At 35.6% G+C, this 18,534-nt stretch overlaps 2 protein-coding genes across 4 annotated transcripts in view; both read right to left on the bottom strand.

The window, feature by feature from the left end:
• MARK1 (microtubule affinity regulating kinase 1) overlaps positions 1-17,697 on the bottom strand; it is an 81,396-nt gene extending 63,699 nt beyond the window's left edge. For all 3 annotated transcript variants that reach the window (XM_012805883.2, XM_012805884.2, XM_012805885.2), the window contains exons 1-2: positions 17,500-17,697; positions 16,250-16,303 (exon numbers count right to left, since the gene is read on the bottom strand). The gene's annotated coding sequence lies outside the window, so the exon portion shown is untranslated. The remainder of the gene's footprint in view (positions 1-16,249; positions 16,304-17,499) is intronic.
• On the bottom strand, positions 16,238-18,253 carry LOC105887082 (serine/threonine-protein kinase MARK1-like). The gene is made up of 3 exons (XM_012805870.1): positions 18,212-18,253; positions 17,500-17,703; positions 16,238-16,303 (listed from the first exon to the last, which is right to left on the bottom strand). The coding sequence occupies exons 1-3, from the start codon at positions 18,251-18,253 to the stop codon at positions 16,238-16,240; spliced, it is 312 nt and encodes a 103-aa protein (XP_012661324.1).
• Positions 18,254-18,534: the final 281 nt, after the last annotated feature.

The following is an 18,534-nucleotide window of genomic DNA, read 5'->3' as shown; positions in this document are numbered from 1 at the left end:
ACCAAATCTTTTCCCCCTCTACTCAGTCTCTAAATATAGAGCTGCCCACCAAGGTTCAGCTCTTACCCCTTGTCTTCTCATTCTGTATGCTTCTCCTTGATGATTTATCACAGTTTCAAGTATCATCAATTTACTGCTGACTCCTAAATTTAAATTTCTCCTCCCCACATTTGTACCTACTCAATATTTTCCATTGGCTGTCTCACAAGAATTCAAATCTAGTACTTGATTTCACATACCAAGTTTCATACTTTCCAGGTTTTCCCTAGCTCTGTGTATCTATTTAATACCTACTGAAAGAAACTTTAGAATCATCCTTAAGAACTTCTCCCAAAATTCTGATGCTCTCTTCTATCCTCTCATCCTCCAGTCCATTATCAACACAGCACTCTACTGCTTAAAATCCATTCAGGAGCTCCCAATGCCATCAGAACAAAACCCGTAATCCTGAACAATGAAAATCACTTCTCCAGCCTTATCTCATGATATTCTTTGCTCCTAAATGGACTGCACTCAGGCTATCCAACACTTTTCTCTCAGTTCCTTGAACTTTCTAAGAACCTTCCTTACTCAAGACCTTGCACAATCTGTTCTTCTCTAATTAAATTAATGCTCTTTTAATCTCTTTTAGAATTATAAATTGTAAATTTTTTGAAAAGTGCAAAAATCAATATAGTACCTGTGTCCATCACCAAGATTAAACAAATGGTGTTAATGTCCTGCCATATTTGCATAAAAAACTGAATTTTTAATGATTTTATTTTAATAAAGTATTAAGACATTAATTACTCTAGTCATAGCTAGAGACTCACTCCACCTCTTTCGTCCTTCTCACCCTAGAGATAACCACTACCCTAAGACTGGTATGCATCACCCCATATACTTTTATATTTTTTCTACATTTGTATATACAGGGTAGACATAAAGTTCGTGTGTAATTTACTATGTTAAACTATTTTAAATTGCACAAGAGCTTTATGTACACCCCTTATAAATACCAATATTACTTTTTGCATTTTAAACTTTAGATAAATACAGTGATTGAACATATCTTTCTAAATTTATTTTTCACTCAGTATCATATTTTTGAGATTTATTCTCATTTATGTATAGAACTGGTTCATCTATTTTAATTGCTATGCTCTATTACATTATATGAGAAAACTGTCCAACTTAAAATGCTTATTTCTACTTTTTCACTATGGCAAATAGGGCTGTAATATTCTTGACAGATGCCTAGACACTTATTTTTTGATAGTGGGGTACATGCATCTTCAATTTTTTTTTTTTTTTTTGAGACAGAGCCTCAAGCTATCCCCCTGGGTAGAGTGCCATGGCATCACAGCTCACAGCAACCTCCAACTCCTGGGCTCAAGTGAGTCTCCTGCCTCAGCCTCCCAAGTAGCTGGGACTACAGGCGCCCGCCACAACGCCCGGCCATTTTTTGGTTGCAGCCATCATTGTTGTTTGGCGGGCCCAGGCTGGGGATTTGAACACGCCACCTTAGGTGTATGTGGCTGGCGCCTTAGCTGCTTAAGCCACAGGCGCCGAGCCATGCATGTTCAATTTTATTAGGTGTTGCCAAATTACTCACCACAATATCCTTGCCCCACTTTGCATTTGAAGGCCTAGCACTGAAGAACTCTTGATAGTGCACTCAGAGCCAGGTCTGCTCTGTCTGTGGGCCCCACAGCTCTATAGATCCCTTTGAGTTATTGTAACAGATGATTTTGCCAATTGGAGCCTCAGATAATGGGGGGCAACCTTCTTACCTACCCTAACAAGGCTAGCAAGTTTTGAAAAGCAGCTATTAGCATACTATCAACCTCTGATCAAAATGAACACCTAACCCACATTCATTGACCGAACCATCTTACTCAGGTATGTGAACCAGGAAAAGGCAAAGAGGGTGGCATGAGAAGTAATTTTACACACACACACACATGATCTGTAGGGCAATTTTAGATTTACAGCAAAACTGAGCAGAAAGTACAGAGTTTTCATATATTCCCTTCCACTACACATATACTCATTACAATATCCCAAACCAGAGTTGTGTATTTCTTACAAATGATGAACCTACCATGACACATCATTACCACAAAGACCAGTTTACATGAAGATTCACTCTTGTTGCTATACATTCTATGGGTATAATGACACGTATTCACCATTTTAGTATTATTATACAGAATGACTTCACTGTCCTAACAATCCTGTGTTCTGCCTAGTCATCCCTCACTTTTCCTTAAACCCTAGCAACCACTGATCTTTTTACAATCTTGTCTTTTCTGTAATGTTACAAACTGGGGATCATACAGCATGAGGTCTTTTCAGATTGGCATCTTTCACTTAGCATAAGCAAGTAAGGTTTTGTTATGGCTTTTCAAGGCTTGATAGCTCATTCCCCTTTAGTGCTGTATAATACTCTGTTGTCTGGATGTACCACAGTTTATTTGTCTATTTTTGGTTGCTTCCAAGTTTTGGCAATTAAGAACAAAACTGCTATAAAGAATATTGTACCCAGAGCAATTAGGCTTAAGAAAAAGAAATAAAGGGCATCCAAATTTGAAAGGAGGAAGTCAAATTGTCCCGTTTGTAGACGGCACAATCTTACATATGGAAATACCTAAAGATTCTACCCACAAATTCTTAGTTAGAACTGATAAACAATTTCAATAAAGCTGCAGGATACAAAATTAATATACAAAATCAGTGGCATTTCTATATACAATGAACTAAATGAGAAAGAAATCAAGAAGGCAATGTCAATTATAATAGCTACCAAAAGATACCTAGGAATAAATTTAACAAAAGAGATGAAAGCTCTCCACAATAAAAACTACAAAACAATGATGAAAGAAATGAAGAGGATACAAACAAATGGAAACACATCCCAGGGATGCTCATGGATCAGAAAAAATAACACTGTTAAATTGATAATGTTACCCAAAGCAATCTACAGATTCCATATGATTCCTATCAAAATATTAATGGAAATAGGAAAAAAAAATCCTAAAATTTTTATGAAATGAAAAAATATCCCAAATAACCAAAGCAATTCTGAGCAAAAAGAATAAAGCTGGAAGTGCCACACTACCAGACCTCAAAATTTATATTACAAAGCTGTAAAACCAAAACAGCTTTCTCATAAAAACAGTTTTCTCATAAAAACAGACATGCAGACCAAAGGAACAGAATAGAGAACCCAGAAATAAATCCACCTATTTACAGTAAACTCATTTTTAATAAAGGTTCCAATAACATACACTGGGGATAGGACAGTCTTTTCAATTAATGGTGGAGGAGAACTAGATATAGATAGAAGAACGATATCAGGCTCTAACCACTGCTCTGCACAAAAATCAACTCTAAATGGATCAGAAACCTAACTGAAAGACCTGAAATGATAAAACTACTAGAAGAAAAGATAAGGGGAATCTTATGTGTGGGGTTCATGGGGTTTTCTTTAATCTGGGCAGGTAATTTCCTCGAAATTCATTCAGGGTTTTTAACCTTGGCTTCTGACTCCACCCGGGCCTCCCCTCTCTGCCTATCTGATGTACCCCTCAGATTGAGGTTCTCATCTCCAAGAGCACCTCATCAGGTGACCCACAGCCCAGGGACTCCCAGGCCAACAGCAAGTGTACAACTCTGGGATAGATTTTCAGAAGATTTAGACTTCTGGTTTCAACTTCTTTTTTCTTACTATGGCACATGAGCAGATGTAACATGAGCAGACAAAATTCACAGATGGCTATAAAATGAAAACACAAATTTGATGATCCTAGGTTTTAATGTAAGCAAAGAATTTTTTTTCCAGAAAAACAAGTATAATGATACCTCTCATTTTGTCATGACTTTCATAAGAACTATTTATTGACTGAGGAATAAAAGTAGTCATTTAAACACTTAAAAGTCATTTTATGAGGAAAAATACTTACTTGGAACTAAGGTAATATAAAAAAAATTGGACATTAGTTTTTAAAATATTTATTTCCCTCCAACCTACAAGAACATATTATAAAGAATATTTTGTTTTGCAACATTGTATAGATTTACAATTTTAACTTGTTATTAATATGAATAGCATAATTATTATTATAAGCATCATTTGTATTTATTTGTATCATCACCAGAAAAGTCCCTAATATCAATCTTACTCTCCTACACTTACATATAATATGTAAATGAATTATTACCTCTGCTTTCTTCATCTATTCTTGCTTTTATCTCTCTGTTAAGCTAAAAGAATACCGCACCCTTCCACTTCCTCCAGGGTGAGCAGCAAGCTTCCTAAAGGTTTTCTGGGTCCCAAACATGTTTGCCAGTTGTAGTTGTTACCGCAAATAGGTAATTTGACTAATGTATTAGTATTTTATTCCTGTATAACAAAGTACCACATCCTAGCAACTTTCAATACATATTTATCGCCTCAAGTTTCTGTGGCTTGGTATTTCAAGCTTGGCTTAACTGGGTCCACTGCTCAGGGTCTCACAAACCTGCAGTCAAGGTGTTGTCCAGGTTAGTTCTCATCTGGAGCTTGACTACTTCCAAACTAAACCACTTATTGACAGAATTCATTTCCTTTTAGCTAGAGGATTAAGATCCCTGGCTTCTTGCTGGCTCTCAGCTAGAGGCCCTTACCTCTTGGAGAAGTGATTTTCTACTGGTGTGCCATGAGAGAATCTTATGTATGCTGTAAATATTTTTAAAGATCATTAATTAAACTATTTTTAAAAAGAGCTCAAAGTACAGTAAGGATATTCTTTTTTTTTTGGATCAACATAATTTAAGTGTGCTGTGGAAATTTAACTATATATTCATGGTCAAGTGTGGCATTGAGATAAAAAACAGTTTTAGAGACTGCCCAGAGGTCTTTGCCAAGCAGACTTCTACAATATGGCCATTTACTTTTTCAAGTCAGCAGAAATAATCTCTAGAGAGAGTCTGCCAGCTAGATAGTCTCATATTACATAATGTAATCATGACAGTGACATTCTATCATCTTTTCCCTATTCCATTGGTTAGAAGCAAATCACAGGTCCTGTACAATCAAGGGAAAGAATTATACAAAGGTATAAACACCAGAAAGCAGGGATCACTGGGGGTTGTCTTCAAGTCTGTCCAAAACAAATTTGACATAAGCCAATGACTTACCCATTTGTGGTTTAACAAAACAAACTATACTGATACTTTGAAAATATTAGATAAAAGTCACTAAAGAAATTGCTGTCAACTAGGTGTGGGCAAGATAAACATGAAAGATTGCTTCACTCTGATTGCTTCCTGACTATCACTCAATTCTCCCTTAAAAAAAAAAAAGCTTTCATATGAAAGCTATAACCTAATTAGAGCCTAGGAATATGGGGAGGGGGAAGGCGGAGGGGAGGGGGAAGACAGAGGGGAGGGGAGGGGGAGGATGGGTGGAGGGAGGGTGATTGGAGGGATCACCTCTATGGTTTATCTTTCAAGGGTACAAGGGAATCTTTCTAAAAGTAGAATATAAACATCTTAACACAATAACTAAGAAGATGACATAAATGCTATGTTAACCAGTTTAATGAAAATATTTCAAACTGTATATGAAAACACCACACTGTACCCTATGACTGCATTAATGTACACAGCTAACATTTAATGAAAAAAAAAGTTGGAAATAGTATCAAATGTATTGTAAGCTTATAAGCATGATTTGTAAGGTAAGATAAACAAAGCAGAATGCCAATCAGAAGACCCAATTAGAGAAAAAAAGGCTCAGCAGTGCGTGTGGTTCAAAGGAGTAGGGCGCTGGCCCCACATACCAGAGGTGGTGGGTTCAAACCTGGACCCGGCCAAAAACTGCAAAAAAAAAAAAAAAAAAAGGCTGTGCCCTACATGAAAAGATTGGTGAAAGGATATACATTTTATTTTTATTTTATTTTATTAAATCATAGTTGTGTACATTAATGCAGTCATGGGGTACAATGTGCTGTTTTTATATACAATTTGAAATATTTTCACCAAACTGGTTAACATAGCCTTCATGGCATTTTCTTAGTTATTGTGTTAACACATTTATAATCTACATTTAGTAAGTTTCACATGTACCCAAAGGATATACATTTTTGTATTTAATCAAAATGTTAAAACGTTTATGTATTTTAATAATTCTACACTTTTAACCTTGTTTTTCCATTCGCAGTTCCTTGCTAAATTATAGAAGAGAGCTTTTATCTTACTTTCTAATTGGTATAGACATTTCCTATATACTTGGAAGAGTGGTCGATTAAGCTACTGCATAAATAAGCTATGCAGTTTCTTGATTCTAATTCCTCCCTTTTCTCGCCTGTTCCCCCCGCCCCACCAGACAGAGCCTCAAGCTGTCACCCTGGGTAGAGTGTCCTGGCATCATAGCTCAGAGCAACCTCCAACTCCTGGGCTCAAGCGATTCTTCTGCCTCCGCCTCCCAAGTAGCTGGGACTACAGGCTCCTGTCACAACGCCTGGCTATTTTTTGGTTGCAGCCATCGCTGTTTGGAGGCTCGGGCTGGATTCAAACCCGCTAGCTCAGGTATATGTGGCTGGCACCTTAGCCTTTTGAGACACAGGCGCCAAGCCTCTCCTATCTTGAGAAAGCTGCCAAATTGCAAAATAGTGAGGACAGCATTGACATGGATAATCTTGAATTTACTCTTATTAACATTTATGAAGCTGTTGCCAAATCTGGTTGTTTTCTCTTTGAAGTAAACTGGCTGGGACATATCTCAGAACTAAATGAAGCATACTGATGTTTCCTGGCAGCTTCCTATTGCAGAGTAACTAAAGAAATAGACTGGCAAAATACTCTGCAGGCCTTCCTTCATAAGTACTATTTTGTTTTTGGTTTGTTTCTTTGTTTATTTTATAAGAGCTTTTAATGGGCACTAAGCTGATAAAGTTAGCCCCTGACTGGTAGTTACTCCATTCTCCAAAGAACAGAGATAGTATTAAAATCATCTTGTGAAAATCTGGGGCATTTAACAAAAATAGTACCTAAACAGAAGGCCACTCTACCTCCATCTGGAGATGAAGCAAGGAAAATAGTTATAGGCAGGGCCAAAGTTCTCATCAGAAAATAATTTTTTATTCTACTTAAAACAATAATACAAAACCACTAGGTTTCTATATCAAAAGATATCTTGAACATATTGTTCAATCTTTTGATTCTTCTCCTTCATCCATTTTTGGCAAAGAGTGAGGAAAAAAACCACAACAAGCAACAACATGAAGGTGTGTGTTGGCTAAAAAAAAAAAAAAAAGGCAGTTGGGGAAAGAGGAAGGGTGATTTCTGTTAGGAGTAATTGGGATGTTTCATATGGTATATCGAGTAAGGATAGTAAAATGCTGGAATCCCGTCCCATCAATCGTCCTTCTTCCCAAAGAAACACTTGAATTATTAGCTGTATTTGGATTACTGTTACAGACTAAACTGTGTCTCCTCTGACCCCAAATTCTTATGTGAAATCCCTAACCCCCAAAGTAATTCTACTTAGGAGATAGGGCCTTTAAGATAATTAAGATTAAATGAGATCAGAAGGGTGGGGTATTAGTGAAACATGACTGGATGAGGAAGAAATATCAGGAAATGAACTGGCAAAGATGCACTGGCCATGTGCAAGCCAAGCAGAGAGGACTCAAGTGAAGCCAAACCTGTCTACAATCATCTTAGATTTTCAGATTCTAGAACTATCAGAAAATATCTGCTGTTTAAGACACCCAGCGTGTGTTATTTTGTTATGACAGACTAATCAGACCAACCTTCCAATCTAGAGAATTCTGGCCATTTGGACAAGTATCACAGGTCTAAGGCATCGCTTCCTCTCCATAACCACCCCTAAACCCTACCAAAAACTCTTTATTTTCCAATTGGCTGCACAGAAGAGACTGGAGCTAATAAGTCAAAAGCTTGAGTCAAAAGAAGCAGGGAGAGGGAAAAACAGTGAGCCATATAAACACGTGATCTTTTAACCCAGAGCAGACCTTTACCAGCAAGGATGCTAACCCTATCAGTGCTTACTCTTCCTTAGGAAAGTGGAGAGGGTGAAGAGGGGAGACAGAGCAGATATTTAAGACTATGGTCAGAAGTTTACATTGAAATGGAATGTTATTATTTGTAAAGTCAATTATTGTGTGCATCATGTGATCTGAGTGTAAGAATAGAAAACTGAGGTGTTTGCAAGTATATTGTTCCATACTACCAAATGAGTTTCTGGTTCTAATTTTTATTTCTATTTTTTTCCCTCATGTTCAAGCTGTAATGTGCAGTGGTTCTCAACCTATGGGTCGTGACCCACAGGAACTATATGAAAGGGCCGGGGCATTAGGAAGGTTGAGAACCCCTGTTATAGTGTTTCTAGCACTTGCAAACTTAGCAGAAGAGCACTGAATTCACTAATCCCTTATAAACTTACTGTTTCAGGTTTGCTATGTGCTCAAAATTTAGGTCAGAATTTGTTAAAATCATGTGTTAAATTAGAGAAATAAATGATAAGTGAGGGCTGGAGATGGATCTTCTATGACTAAAAGGCAGACTTCACTATTTAGTCTATTTAGCCTATTCTAGTTGTTTAGAGACCTTTATTGCTTCCTTCTTGGTTCTTGGCTTTGTTCCAGATAACTGAAGGTAATAAATGATCTTCAATTCTTTGGAGAGATATTTACCTTTCAATTTAGCCCTTCTTGGCTAGGCTTTAGATCAGGATCAGCCAAACCCCATTAGGTCAATCAATATTTACCTCAATTACAAGCATTTTCCTTTTCTCCTCTCAACTACTCTTTGTTCCTATTACTCTTTTTTTTGATGGTAAGAAAATATGTTATATTTAGAACTAGCCAACTGGACATGGCTTAGACAGTTTCGTTGTAGTCAAACCCAGAGTAGTACATCCAGGGGTCAAATTCATGTCACCTTCTCTCCATTAGCCTACTCACTGTGTTGCCTTTGGCCTTGTCAATGTCATAAGACTTTATCACTTGCTGGATCTTGAGGCAGATGCTATAGTCATTGAGAACTTGACAGTGACCAACTTTGTTCCTCCTGGGAGAGCTCTTCCAGGCTGTTTTCAGAGTCAGAGTAAACTGGGATGGATAGTCAATGAAAGTTGACATGTAGATCTTGTACCTTTCAGCACAGCCTTTTTGGCCTTGCAAGTATTTTGCTCTGATTTGGGTTTTAGGAGAGACAGGAGCCCTTCTTTGGCTTCCTTGCAATCTTTATAAAAGCTCTATCTGTATCTTTGATAGCAGTTTACTGGCTTATTAATGTAAAGTGTGGGCGCTGCTTCACCCTGTAGTTGACACTGGGTTCCAAGGGACGGCTAGGTCCTCATCTAGATTCTCATAGGTGCCATTCATTGAGGGATTATATATACATAATTTGCCTCTGTGGATAGAATTGTGTATATTAAAATTTTTGCTTTCTAATTTCTAGGATCATCATGTCGTTTCTTTTTTAGACTTTAGCCATCTTTTGGGGATATCAAATATTTTATAAAATTATGGCTAATACCACTCTAAAAGTTAACTTCTTAAGCTCTTCCCGTGAAATAATAGCAGAGAGAGGGAGAATTCTAAATAAGAGGTTCAATAATTAAGTGTGTGAACTCAGTCTAGAAAAACTGCTATATACTTCATTACTAAGTATCACTACACTCACCTCTGAGGACTCCCCTTGGGAAGCTATGCAAACACCTAGTCTACCCATCAAAGCAATTTTGAAATTCTTCTGAATTAGCCATCAGAGCTATTGTCATATGAAGCTTGACAATTAAGTTCACAAACTCATCCTGGAAAAAGCTCCATATACCTCAGTGCTGAATATCACCACAGTCACCAGATGGCCAAGAGGAGTACTTTGAAGGTGATCGTAGTGATTTTTAGCAATGAGGCATGTAGCATTCTTTCTAGGATGCGTTCTCAAACTTAATTGTCTGACCTTGTACAATTAAATGAATATGAATTAGATGACTTATAATTAAAAAGTAAAATTATTGTTTAATACTTCTTCCTAAATTTGGTAACTTGTAGCCAATTGTTCATTGCAAAGTAACAGAAAGAAGTACTATTTAAATGATAGGCTATACCAGTTAACCCCAATTTTATTTTCATAGATAAATTAAAATATTATTTCTTATAAATTGGAACCTATTTTATACTACTTAAGTCTCTCCTAAGAAATTTTGGGGACAAGCTGTGCTCAGTAAATGATAAGAAATTATTATAAATATTTCAGAAAGAAGGTATTAAACTTAAAAATGGCTTAAACTTGAAAAGAAGGCCAACTTCATTAGAAATCATGGACATTCAAATTAAAACTAGATATAATTTCATATCCACAATGCTGATAAAAATTTTAAAAAATGATAATATAAAGTATTGGCCAGCATGTGGAAGAACAGTAAATCTCATACAGGGTTGACAGAAGTAGAAACCTGAAGAGTAATTTGACATTAGCCACCCTGAAGAGCAATTTGATATTATCCAGTAATTTGAGGACAGGTATGCCCTTCAACTCAGCAATTCCACTTAGTGAGGTATATCGCTTTATAGAACAACAGATCATTGCAGCATTGTCTGTAATAACAAAAACAAAACAATTGACGAGAAAAACAAAATGAAATGCACAGAACAATGAAATCCACCAAGAGGAAAATGAATAATGAATAAACTGTAGTATACTAAAGGAAAAAGAAATACACCATGGACTATTCATATAAGGGGATACAATAAAAAGTAGTGAAAGTACATGAACTAGACTATATAACTAACCTGAACAAAACTATAAGAAAAAAATTTAAAAAGCAGGTTGCAGAAGATAGGAAGTATAAAAATAAATAACATAATGTGTTTTATGTACAAATAATCATATGTAAAAAAATTTTTTTAAAAACTGAATGAGAATTAAAAATACCAAATTCAGCTATTTTTAGGTAGAAAAAGATGGGACTGTAACCAAGAAATGACTCATGAGGCTTCAACTATACCTGTAATGCTTTATTTTCTTTTAAAAAAAAAATTAGAAAGGTAACATTTTAGTGCAATAAATAAATATCATGAAAAAGTGATTTTTTTTTTTTTTTTTTGAGAGAGTCTCATTATGTCTCCTGCAGTAGAGTACTGTGCCATCACAGCTCACAGCACCTTCTAAGTCTTGGGCTTAAGTGAGCGATTCTCTTGCCTCAGCCTCCCAAATAACTGGGACTACAGGCACCGCCATATTTCCAGCTATTTTTTGTTGTTGTTGTAGTTGTCAATGTTTAGCAGACTGGGGTTGGGTTTGAACCCGCCAGCCTCAGTGTATGTAGCCAGCACCCTAACCATTGAGCTCTGGGAGCTGAGCCATGAAAAAGTAATTTTTTCAAATGAGAAAGACATTCTGAAATCCTATCCAAAAATTAAAAATAGGCTACTCTACTATATCAACACATTGCCAAACTTAGAAAAAAAAATGGGAATACTGACTCTTAAAATAACTAAATAAGACTATGACTTTTAAGAGAGCCAGATGGTTAGTCTAAAATTCGTAGGTGATTTGAAGAGGTTTAGCTTCCTCCATTTCCCTTGAGAGAAAATTCTTTCATATTTATTTTAGTAAATCATAAGTAGTTTCTTAAAAATGTAGAAATGGATATATGCTTTGCAGCTAATAAAAGCCAAGCAATTAAACAGAGGTTTTATGGGCATCAAAAAAGCATCAACAAACAAAACTATTATCCAAACCAAACAGATAAAAACTAAAGTGATTATAACTAATGCTTCGTTATGAGCGTTTGATTTTAGGTAATGTAAGGGTATTTAACTCCATAGTAGAGAACAGGAAAGCTTTCCCTGAAGAAGTGAGTCTAAGGCTGAAATAAAGGGATAAGGGAAGAGGGAGAGAGAAGCTTTGCTTAGTGTGTAGAGAGAAGCTGCAAAGGCCTGGTGGCTGAAATAAAGAGTATTAATAGGAGCAGTTGAAAGATAGTCACAGAAGCTGTAGGAGTGAGAATGAGGAGAGTAGGGAGAAGCAATGGGGATTTGGTGGTCCATGAGGTGGAAGAGGAAAAGGAAGCCTAAGTAGGGATAGGATATTGATGGATTTGATTTTTAGAATACCAACAATGGAATGCCACCTAAAAGTTGGCAAGAAATAAAATCAGCAAGACTCAAGGATGGATCAGATGGTGAGCATAAGGAAGAAGGAGGAATCAAGTATGATTCTGAGCTTTCTGGCTTACACAATTTGGAAACAGTGCCATTCACTAAGGAAAGCCCAGAAAAGGACCAAGTAGGAGGGCACAAAGGAGACAGGGCAGGGACCAAAAGTTCAATTTCAGACATAATGAGTTTGAGGGTCTTTGAGAGAAAATTACATGCAAATTTTGGGGAGGCCTCAGTTGAAAAGACACATTTGTGCCTTTGCCTACTGGTGGAAACAATTAAACCATTGTTACCTTTGAGATAGTCCAGGAAAAGAACACAGAAAGAGAAGAAAAGTCCTAGAATCAAGCCTTGCAAAACTCCAACATTCAGTGGCCAGCAAAATGACCCTATTTAAAGTAAACAGAAGAGGAGGAGCCAAAAAAAGAGGGAAAAATAAAAAGAAATATAATTTTCTTTCAATAAAGTTATTAGATTAAAAATTAATGAGCAAAATCAATGACATTTAGTTTGAGCTATAAGACAGTTTGCCCTTCTAATTGTTTCTTTTTTTAATTTTTTTATTTCTACTAAATACAAAAGAATCCCAAGTCCCAACCAGAGACTGGGGAAAGCAATAAGCATTAGGTGCATTTCAGATAATCCCCAAGATTATTCTTCAGGTGGAGTATTAGAGCCAACCTTGCAGAGACATTGTTCCGTGAAGATTATGCAGAGCTCTCAAATTCTAGGTGGCTGAGCTTATCACACCCAAAAGTTGAAAGACTAGAAGTTTCAACTTGAGGAACGAAAAATGGATTCCTAATAATATTCTTTGGATATACTTGTTCTGGAAAGCATTTTTCTTATTTGGATGCAGAACTTGTATGTTAGACATGCCTAATAATATGTCATTGAGCCCTTTCTTCAATAACTAATGTGTAGTGAACTGCACAGTTTGGTCTGGTTCTCTCATCCTCAACTTTTAAACTATTGATATTTAGCTAAATATTAATATTATTGGTATCCCCTTGAAAAAAACTTGAATACCTTTTCCCTCAAAATCCATGGTATTCTAGCATCAATTATCCACACTGCATGCTGAAAAGACACAGTTCTCAATAGCTATGATTTTATGATAAATGCTGTTTTCAGTAATTCATTCAAAACCAAATCAAGATGAAAGGGATGTTGCTGACCACTAATTTCAAGAAGAATGATGGAATGTGTAATGAGGCATTAGGTATAATCTTATTTATTCACATAGCAGTATCATTCCTTACAGAATATTCCCACCCTTATTCTTCACAAAAGCCCCAATAGTATTTTCATCATTACTGACTAAAAGAAAACTTTTACAGTCTGTGCTACCTAGTCCACCAAATACCAATCCTCTTATCACTTAGGTTTTCATTGACCCACATAAGAACTGGTCAAATTTTTTTCTCCAAATGACCCATATACATGTGGCAAGAACTATATGGAAGAGCTAGTCAGCAAAAATTAGTTTTTTTTCGGCATAAAATGAAACATGTTATAAAGCACACATATGTGAGAGTGACTGATAGTTTAGCATATGTTCAACAGAGACTTTTGTTAAGTAATATTGCCAAAGAGCTTCTTCTGCTCTCTCCTTGATCAAAATATTTGACAATAATTTTGGGATTGATTTTACAAGTTTGCTTTCTTGATGATTTGCTAAGATACTGAATTCTGAATACTGCTGTAATGGTTCTGTTCACCTTAGTAACCAAATTCTTCAACATGACAAAGATAATTTTGCAGATGTTCTTAACAGCTTACCAGAGACATCTCTAGGCTTATCCAAAAACTCACTTTTGTGACATTTCACATAACAGATAACACACCAGACACTAATGGTAAAAGGATCATTCACTTAGTAAGGTCTAATTCTCACAGGTCAATTATTTAAGTTTTTCATACTTTTTCTGTTTGTGCAAAGTCACTGTCCTAGCACAGGGATTCACATTTTATGTAACCTCAGAGCAGCAGGCCTCTCTTATTTAACAAGACAATTCTGAGTAGTAGTAAGTCTTGTATTCTATTTCATTATAGGTTTTACTACTCAGGAAATCATTTCTGAACCATTACGTCATTTTGTGAATTGGGAATTGTAACACATCACAGTGAAATAATAAAAATGTTAGCAGATATAAACTGCAACCTGGTGATTATGAGCTGAGGTAGTTGAATACAACATTGTCATTTGTGCATAAACTAATGTGTCCAAGTTTCAAAACCAGTGGAATTTCTGAGAAAATGACAATTAATCTCACATTTCAAATTCATGAACTATGAACAAATATTGCTTTGCTGTTTTTCCTTTTCCTTCAACATTACGAAGCTGCTTAAAAGATCTCCAGGGATCGTCACTACGTGGACAATCCTCCAAAACACACTCCAAAGCCTGGGACTCAATGCTTTGAAGAGGAAGAAATAAATATGTCATCAACCTTAAATACTTTTTTAAACAGTGACAACTCATTAAACTGGATTCCACTAATTTAAAATATGTCATACAAATAACATGAGTATATTATATGAGCAACGTTGAAGCCAATGATGCTTAACAATTCTAAAGACCAAATTGCTTTTAAGAACTTTGTACTTTAGAAGACAGTTGGCATATCAAATTTAGATTCTTTTAAATATCTATCACTGATGTTGGCAAAGGAAGGCAATATTGTCTATAAATATATTTATATAGAAGAAGATAAAAGAAGATCAGCTTAAATTCAGGTCAAACCAGAATAACATTTAACCAAACACTTCTGGAGATGAGATTAACCATCAATATAAATGTAAATTATTTTTAAAACGATACATAGTGGCTACATTAGTGAATCTTAATCTTTTCACAAATTAAAGAAAACAATACTGTATCATTTTTATATGCCTATTTGGAAAAACAACATTATCAGTGAGATTAGCAGATTTTATAACAGAAATTACTTGTCATCAAGTACACATTTTTGCTATTTAGATAAATAAAACAACATTCAGCTCCATGTTCACATCTTTCAATAAGCATGAGGTTGGTTATACAACATTCTCTGCTCCCCCTTGGAAAAGACAGAGTGGGGATCACATTACTATGTATCTAACTCAGCACAACAGTCCTGAGTGTTCTAAATGCCATTTAAAATTACTCAATTTACCAGAGTAATAATCACCACTAAATCCAATAAAAGTGGAAAAATTGGGTGCGCTATGGAAAGAGCCACTGGGTACAATTATGCAGTCTGTGCATTTTAAAAGGATTCTTAGCACATAGATGGGCAAAATCTGTCCCAATGTGGCTCTAGCCCAGTAAAAAGCAGCATCTTGGTAACTCATTAGACTAGGGAGGATTCCTTTTTGTTATTCACACAAATGAATCACAGTTAACAGAAAGAATGGTGCTAGAAGAAAAGAATTTCTTCCAGAAGAGTTCAGAATATACTATATCTCACATTCACAGAAAAATCAGACTCCAGCAAAACTTTCATGTTCTTCCTGAGCAGAAATACCAGTGCTATGAAGCTATATTGGTTATCAAATATAAAAGGCATCTCAGGTAAGTACAAATAAACATCTCTAAGAAGGAATATATAAAAATAAACTGAGATATCTGGCAATGAGACATGTGGGGAAAAAAGTTTTGATATAATAAACTCTAATTTCTGATTTGCTAAACGCATAGCAAAAATAGTTAAACACATCATACTAAAAACCGACAACAGGTAACACCTTGAACACTAGTGGTAAGTGGATTGATTATTCATTTAATAAAGTCCAGTTTTCAGATGTTAATTCTGAATACTTGAAAATATTTTAATATTTCAAATCTCAAATATTTTTAAATATTTGGCACAAAGTTTTATTTTTCTGAATTAAAAGAGACAAATTCTTTCATACGGTGCATACATTTAAGCAGTTTTCAAATAATTTAGTAAGTCAAAACAGTATGTTTTATATCATTTTTTCCTACATATATTGGTGAAATGTAATATTATATCTAGTAGGAAATTTATGATAACTAACTTTAAAGGACAGTATGTATTAATGAAAAACTCATATTCTAATTGATTATTGTCAAATTAATTAAATACCTTTTGTAGACTGGTAGGATTTAGCTGGGTTTTGTCTATTATTTTCACAGCAACCTAAAAAAAGGAAACATTAAATTATATTGAAAATATATATTTTCATAAATAAAAACTTACAAGGAAAATGTTTTTTTGTTTCATTCCTAACAAGATATAGCTCCATTTGAGGGTTCACATAATCACATAGTAAAGTTTTGATAACTTGGTAGCCTTGGAATATACTCCATTGACTTAAGTCTTTAACCTATTTGATCTTGAGTCAGTTAAATGAAGCCTTTATTTCTTCCAAGTTTTCCTTTTTAAAGTAAAAATCATCCTGTATTATAATCTTTTACTTATGATCTTGATAAACAATAATTATAGGGAGAAATGGCTTTTAAACTTGTTAAGTACTATGTGAATAAAATGATTGAGTAGAGAGACTGGATACCCGAGCTTACTTATAGACAAACTGACAAAACGGATTTGAATATCTAAGGCTCTTCCAAGTATAGCCTATGTCTGAATGGCTCCTAGGGTCAGAACTGACAGAAAGAATGAAATTCAATGGGAAATGACAACAATATTATGTATAGAGCAAAGTGAAAACTTACTAAAAACATTTCATGGTTGAGATTTTTTTACAATGTCCTTATCAGATACATTAAACATTATATAATAAAATATTAGATGCTTATTTAAATAAAGTCATTAACCCCAATGTACAGATAGGTACATGGATATACATGTATATGTTTTATACATATGTGCAGTATACACACATACTATACACGTATGTGCAAATATATAAACTTTTACTACATAAATGTACATAGTTTAAAACACATGCATGGGATTTTAGAAATCCAACATAGTCTCTAAACAAATAAACATAAGTGGGTGGGTGACTTTCTACATATTTACACCTGACTTAAGCAGCAATTAGTAAGAATTTATCCTACCTTACTGGGTAGCTATGGTGATCAGAAATGTTCACAGAAACCATACAACGAAAGTCAGAAGCCTAAGGAAAATTCACTTACCCCACACCTCATTTATAAGGAATGTTAACACACAGGGCTGATTCTTTTCTCAATGTTAAAAGGTTAACTTTTATGTCGTGATATAGCTCTACCTAAGAGTCTTCCATTCACACATTCCCCAGTGTTGACACATTGCTACTGTCACCTATCCCCTACATCAGCTACAGAAAAGCTTTTTAACAAGACTCCAGATAAGTATAGGCAAATATTAAAGGTGTCATGTAAACTTACCTCTCTACCAGTTAGAACATGTCTTGCCAATTTCACTTTGGCAAAATTTCCCTTCCCTATTGTTTTTTGTAAACGGTAATTTCCAATGTGAGGCTGTTCATCTGTGGCTGACGTAATGGAGTTTCTACACCGGGGGATGTTCTGTCTGCTACTTGACTTGGTAGGCTGGATGTGTGGTTCAGTATATCCATCCACAGATGTATGCTACAAAAAAGGTTACAAGATTCATTGTTAATTTACAAAAGGAGAATCAAAAAGCCTGACAAATAGTTCAGCTTCAATGAAAACTGCACTACATGATTTTAAAGTCTGAACATTCTACTCATAATTTCTTCTTGACGTCAGCTCCCTTTACCACTGGTAGTATAACTATTTAAAATGAAATATGCTACATAGCTTTAGGTATATGCCTTTGAGTAAAAACTGCACATGGAGAGATAGCCACGGGCCCCACAGACCATTATTCCTGTAAGGGTGTTCCCCCTCTGGATTGGGATGACGGCACAGTCCAGGCCTGCTTCAATGGGCACAATGTCTTTATTGCAAAGACAAACAACCTCATGAGCACAGTTCTGTTTCTCTAAACTGCCTTGCTACTTAAAATGTTCTCGCTTCCATTTTAGGGGCATGTAACTTGAACAACTGACCAACAAGCTCCCTTCTTCAAGTATACCTCTAACCAATTCCTGTTCAACCTCCTCCCCCAGCTTACCATGCCCAAATGAGAGCCACCCTTAGCCCTGCCTGGGTCCATGGCCTAACATTAATTGCATTAGTGCTCTTAAGTTGTCACTTTGTCTCAGAATCGTACACTTGCTATGAAGAGCTGATCCCATTAACCTGTGGGCTCAGCACCTGGTGTCCCCGGTCAAGCTGCCAAACCAACTCTGTTTCACTAGCTCTGACTTTTCCTGCTCTTCTCTAGTTTTGTCTATATTCTAACATACATAAAATTTAAAAAGTTTTTGTGGAAAAAAACAGAAACAGCTTTCTCTGGTCTCTTAAAAACTAAATGAAGATAAGTAAAACAAATTA

Source organism: Otolemur garnettii, unplaced genomic scaffold (assembly GCF_000181295.1).
Source record: "Otolemur garnettii isolate 467f Iridium unplaced genomic scaffold, OtoGar3 scaffold00045, whole genome shotgun sequence".
Classification (NCBI taxonomy): domain Eukaryota; kingdom Metazoa; phylum Chordata; class Mammalia; order Primates; family Galagidae; genus Otolemur; species Otolemur garnettii.
The sequence above is the reverse complement of the archived record's forward strand: the minus strand, read 5'-3'. Positions and strand labels throughout refer to the sequence as shown.